The sequence below is a fragment of the Charadrius vociferus genome, unplaced genomic scaffold (genome assembly GCF_000708025.1).
Source record: "Charadrius vociferus isolate BGI_N301 unplaced genomic scaffold, ASM70802v2 scaffold374, whole genome shotgun sequence".
NCBI lineage: Eukaryota > Metazoa > Chordata > Aves > Charadriiformes > Charadriidae > Charadrius > Charadrius vociferus.
The window spans coordinates 103630-109891 of NW_009648044.1; the positions used below are offsets into that span (position 1 = coordinate 103630).

The 6262-nt window shown below is 54.5% G+C and overlaps 1 protein-coding gene across 1 annotated transcript in view; it reads right to left on the bottom strand.

The window, feature by feature from the left end:
- Positions 1 to 6066: 6066 nt before the first annotated feature.
- Positions 6067 to 6262, bottom strand: part of MVP (major vault protein) — a 12160-nt gene continuing 11964 nt past the window's right edge. Inside the window, exon 14 of the mRNA XM_009883701.1 lies at positions 6067 to 6210. Coding sequence (XP_009882003.1) covers positions 6067 to 6210 — 144 coding nt within the window. The remainder of the gene's footprint in view (positions 6211 to 6262) is intronic.

Genomic DNA, 6262 nt, shown 5'->3' on the forward strand with positions numbered 1-6262 from the left:
ACACTGTTCTCTCAATATGAGTTTGCTGTCCACCAGGAACACCCAGGTCCCTTTCAACAGAGCTGCTCCCCAGCAGGGTAGATCCCAGCCTGTGCTGTGCTCCTGGATTATGTTTTCCCAGGTGCAAGACCTTACACTTGTCCTTGTTGAACTTCATCAGGTTCTTGTTAGCCCACTCTTCCAGCCTGTCCAGGTCTTCCTGCAGGGTGGGTCTGCCTTCCAAAGTGTCTACTTCCTTACTTAGTTTGGTATCATCAGCAAACTTCATCAGGGTACACTTGATCCCATCATCCAGATCATTTATGAAGATACTAAACAGTGTTGGGGCCAATATTGATCCCTGAGGGACCCGACTTGTCATAGGTTGCCAGCTTGAAAAGAAGTGATTGTGCACCACCTCTGGGTGTGGCCTGTCAGCAAGTTTCCCCCGCCCCCACCCCAGCACAGACCAAGTGTCTAGACTGGAACACATCAGTTTCTCTAGGAGGAGGCTGTGGGGAACCATATCAAAAGCCTTGGAGAAATCCAGGTAGGCAATGTCCACTGCTCGCCCCACATCAACCAAGCAGGTTACTTTGTTGTAGAAGGTGATCAGGTTTGTCGAGCATGATTTTCCCTTGGTGAATCCGTGCTGGCTTTTCCCAATCATGTGCATTTGACTTGTGATAGACACCAGGAGGATTCATTCCATAATTTTCCCAGGGACTGAAGTAAGACTGATACGCCTTTAATTTCCTACATCCTACTTTAAGCTCTTCTTGTACATAGGGGTGACGTTAGCCTTCTTCCAGTCTTCTGGGACATCCCCTGATCTCCACCACTTCTCAAAGATTATGGAGAGCGGCCTTGCAACGACCTCAGCCAGCTCTCTTAACATCCCTGGGTGGATGTCAGGCCCCATCGATTTGTAGGAGACAAACTCCTGTAATACACATCAACTCTTCCTGCACTGAAGGGTCTGTGTTTGCATCAACCTGAATTGTTGTTCCCAAGGCCTGGGGCCCAACGGTGCTGGTAAAGACAGAGGTGAAGAAAGTGCTGAGAACCTCTGCCTTTTCAGCGTTGTTGGTGACCTCTCCTGTTTAACAGCAGACTAATATTTTCCTTATGGTTCAGCCTGTTGTCTATGTACCTGAAAAACACTTTCTTGTAGTTTCTGACATCTCTGGCCAGTTCCAATTCAAGTTGAGCTTTTGCTTTTCTAACCGCACCGAGAGTGCGCCCTCAGCAAGTTTCCTGATGTGGCAAGGTATACTCACTGGAGCGGGGGATGTCACCCCGAGGGACCTGGACAGGCTGGAGAGGGGGACCCAAGCCAAACTCATGAAGTTCAACAAGACCAAGTGCAAGGTCCTACATCTGGGTTGGGGCAATCCCAAGCACAAATCTAGGCTGGGCGGAGAATAGATGGAGGGCAGCCCTGAGGAGAAGGACCTGGGTGTGCTGATTGATGAGAAGCTCAACATGGGCTGGCAATGTGTGATCACAGCCCAGAAGGCCAACTGCATCCTGGGCTGCATCAGAATTGTGGCCAGCAGGTCAAGGGAGGTGATTTTGCCCCTCTACTCCACTCTCCTGAGACCCCACCTGGAGTACTGCATCCAGCTTTGGAGCCCTCAACATAAGAAAGACATGGACCTGTTGGAGCGGGCCCAGAGGAGGCCCCAAAGATGATCAGAGGGCTGGAGCACCTCTCCTATGAGGAAAGGCTGAGAGAGTTGGGGCTATTCAGCCTGGAGAAGAGAAGGCTCTGGGGAGATCTTATTGACGCCTTCCAGTCCCTAAAGGGGGCCTACAGGAGAGCTGAGGAAGGACTATTTACTAGGGCATGTAGTGAGAGGATGAGTGGGAATGGCTTCAAACTGGAAGATGGGAGATTTTGATTAGATATTAGGAAGAAATTTTTCACTTTGAGGGTGGTGAGGCACTGGCCCAGGTTGGCCAGAGAACTTGTGGAAGCTCCATCCCCGGAGGTGTTCAAGGCCAGGTTGGACAGGGCTTGGCACAACCAGGTCTAGTGGGAGGTGTCCCTGCCTATGACAGCAGGCTTGGAACGTAGATGATCTTCAAGGTCCCTTCTAACCCAAATCATTCTATGATTCTACGATCTCTGCACACCCTGACAAGTCCCTTGTAGTTCTCAACGGGTATTTGTCCACTTTTCCGTCTCTGGTATACTTCTCTTTTGGTTTTGAGCAGACTCATAGTTAAGCCAAGGAGGTTTCTTGCTCTACCTGCTTCCTTTACCTTTAAAGGTGACAAACTGTTTTTGTGCTTCCAGGAGAGCGTTCTTGCTCTCAATGGGAGCGTCTTCAATGGGAAGGTTCCCATTGCCCATTGCAGGGGCAGGTTCCCTGGGGGCTGGGGTGACCTGCGAGTCCCAGGGCAGCAGTGCATGAGCAGGGCTGATGGGCACCATCCTATGGCTTGTCCCATCCTGTGGTTGTGGGGTTGGGGCAGGAGCTGTCCCTAAACTGTGCCATGGGGTCTCACCCAGCAGCACCTGGGAGGGTTAGTGGTGCAGTGTGACCCAGGTGTCACATCCCAGGGCTGCCCAGGAGGATGGTGACAAGGAGATCTTTCATCAGAGCCAGAAGAGCCTCTTTGTCCTGGCGCTGCAGGTGCTGACGTTGAGCAAGGAGCCGGGAGGGACATCTTGTGTGCTGACTGCTGCAGGCACAGTATACACAGGCTGGTCAGGCTCAGGCTTTTGCCCCTGAGGGTAAGGCCTTCAGGAGCTGTTTCACGCGTGTTGGCATAGAGATCATTAGCCCTGAGCGAAGCCCTGGGAGCTGTTGGGAGATGGCTGGGCAGGGCTGGTGGCTGCAGCAAGAGCCTGGAAAGGTGGTCCCATGTGGTTCAGGGGCAATGGAACAGTCAGGACTCCTGGGCCGCCTCCTGACTCTGTGCCTGGTGGTGGGTCTGTTTTGGTCCCGGCTGGAACTGGCTCTGTCTGACATGGGGGCAGCCCCAGTCTCTTCTTGCAGGGGAAATCCCTGCAGCCCCCCCCCATCCAGACCTTGTCAGGTAAACCCTATACATGTCCAAGCCTCACTTCTGCTTGGACTTTGAGGCCATGAAGCTGTGGCAGCCTTGCCTCTCCCAGGCTGCCATATTGTGCCATATGGGCACAAGTTGGAACACAGGAAGTTCCGTTCCAATACACAGAAAAGCTTTACAGTTCGGGTGCCAGAGCACTGGCACAGGCTGCCCAGGGAGGTTGTGGAGTCCCCTTCTCTGGAGATTTTCAAAACCCGCCTGGATGCAGTCCTGAGTAATGTGCTCTGGGCAGTCCTGCTTTAGCAGGGGACTAGATGATCTCTAGAGGTCTCTTCCAACTCTGAAAATTCTGTGATTCTGGGATTCTGAGATTCCTGACACAAGACACCTCTTGAAGGACTCACAATGTCTGTTCAGAGCTCTGCCTCAAACTGTGCACTTTGTGGTCTCCTTATTCTTTGCCTATTTGAATAGTTATTTATTGCATCTATATTTAGTCTCCACCAGGTCCCAGTAGTTAGATATTGCCATAATGGGCACTTAGAAGACTGACCACCAATCCAGCTTAAACCTAGGTGCTGTGGAGAACCCTGGGACCCACGTGCAGGATGCATCCATGCCCACCTGTATCTCTTGCAGATCAGTGTTGGCTGCCTGCAGAATGCCAGAAGTCTTCTTGTGGTGGATGACACCCCACTGAATGGTGCAGGTGATTTGCTAGAGGGACGGGATGCCATTCAGAGGGACTTGGACAGGCTGGAGAAGTGAGTCTGTGTGAACCTCATGAGGTTCAACAAGGCCAAGTGCAGGGTCCTGCACCCATGTTGGGGCAATCCCTTGTATCCATACAGGCTGAGGGATGACCTGATTGAGAACAGCCCTGCAGAGAAGGTCTTGGAGATACTGGCAGATGAAAAGCTGGCCATGAGCCGGCAACGTGCGCTGGCAGCCCAGAAGGCCAACAACATCCCAGGCTGCATCCCCAGCAGCGTGGCCAGCAGCATGAGGGAGGGGATTGTGCCCCTCTGCTGCGCTCTGCTCTGCTCTGGGGAGACCCCCCTGCAGTGCTGCCTCCAGCTCGGGGGCCTCAGCACAGGAGAGACGTGGACCTGGCGGAGCAGGGCCAGAGGAGGCCCCGGAGATGCTGGGAGGGCTGGAGCCCCTCTGCTGGGAGGACAGGCTGGGAGAGTTGGGGGGGTTCAGCCTGGAGAAGATAAGGCTCTGGGGAGACCTTATTGTGGCATTTCAATACATAAAGGAGGCTTATAAGAAAGATGAGGACAGGCTTTTTAGTAGTTGCAGTAGGACAAGGGTTGATGGTTTTAAACTAAAAGAGGGGAGATTCAAACTAGATGTAAGGAAGAAATATTTTACACTGAGGGTGGTGAGCCCCTGGCCCAGATTGCCCAGAGAAGCTGTGGCTGCCCCATCCCTGGAAACTTTCCAGGCCGGGTTGGACGGGGCTCTGAGTGAGCTGGTCTAGTTGAAAATGTCCCTGCTCATGGCAGGGGGGTTGGACTAAAAGACCTTTAAAGGTCCCTTCCAACCCAAACCATCCTATGATTCTATGGGGACAGGTCGTACTGCGTAAATGTGCCTTGTTGACACATGCGACAATTCACTGAGTCTGGGAGCAGCGGCCTGTTTGCTAGTCACATTTAATGTAAAATTTGTGCTGGTGGTGCACTGGGGACCTACAAGCCCCTTAGGAGGCAGCTGGCAGCAGCACCAAGCCTCCTGCTGCAGAAGCACGTCCCCCAGGGTGGAAGGGATGGCTGGGAAGGGCTGTGTGAGAAGAGAGGCTGGAAGTTATACCTGGAAATTACGGGGGGGACATCAGCTTGTGCGATAAAAGCTTGTCCGCATACCCGCAACAGAGCACGGAAGGCGGAGGACCTTCCTCCTTCCCCAAAAAACTACCCTGCAGCAGCTTCTGCATGGCAGGGGGGTTGGAACTTGATGATCTTCAAGGTCCTTTCCAACCTAGACCATTCTATGATTCTATGATTCTATGTCCTGCCACAGGACTCACTGGCCCACCCCTCTTCACAAGCCCAGAAGAGAGCAGAGGTGAGGACACAGCAGCAGGCAGGAACCCAAATTACAGAGGAAGGTGCAGCCCAACCGGGCTCCTGCCAGGCCTGTCCTGGGCAAAGCCTCAGCCCCGCGGTCCAGGTATGAAACCAGTCATGATGAGTAAGTGCCAGTGCACCCACGGGACACCTCAAGGGGTGCTGGGGATGAATGTCTTGGCATCATGCAGGATGTTTTTGGGAGGAACCAAATGGAAGGATTCAGAGGACTTGGAGAAGAATAAGTAGGGGAAAATGGATAAAAAGGCTCCATCACACTTGCTGGCTGGTCACACCATGCCCTAGGCATGACCACTGCAGTCTGTCCTGCCTGCTTATTGAACCCCTTCCTAGAGATCACAGCACCCGGAGCCAGCCCGCGGTTCGTGGGGGGTCTGTGGGGCAGTGACTGAGGAGACCAGAGCCAGGGAAACCACATGTAAGAGGGGTCAGATGCCTGATGCCCCCCGGCAGCCCCCAGCCCAGTACCAGACAGGCCAGAGGCAAGCGCACAGTCAGGTATTATAAGGTCACTTCTACCTGATTCCATGACACGGGAGTCGCTGTGCTGCTGTGAAATCACAGCCTCTCCCCCCCGTACCGACATAGCTCTGACCTCACAGTCCCCCGATCCTCTGGGCTACAGCACTGCAGCCACTGGCATTGCTGTGACAGCGCTTGTCCCGATACCTAAATGCTGATGACCTCACAGTTCCCGACGTGCCCAGGACTATGAAGGTACTGCCCCCGCTGCCCTCATGGCTGACATCACAGCCCCCAGCACCCCCGACGTGAGCACTGAGGAGTTCCAACTTATGCAGCCACAATCCCAAGCGCTGCCACCTCTGACATCGCTGCCCCAGGCCCTGTGTCACTATGACATCACACCATCACATGGACACCAGCACTGCCAACTGCTGCCTTTATTGGGCTGTTCCGGCGGCTCTGGGCGTCGCGGTCCTGGGGAAGGGGGGCAGCCCGGACGCCTCGGGCCTCAGAGGGCGGAGCCCTGGGGGGCGGAGCTTTCTGGGGGCGCGGCCAGCCCCAGCAGCCCCCGGGCGGTGGTGAAGAGGTTGAGGGGGCTGCTGCCGTCGGTGATGAGGGTGGACTGCAGCCCCAGGCCCTGCAGCAGCTTCACCTGGGGGGTGGGAAGGGGGCTGGCCACGGCCTGGGGCAGGGGGCCGCCGCCC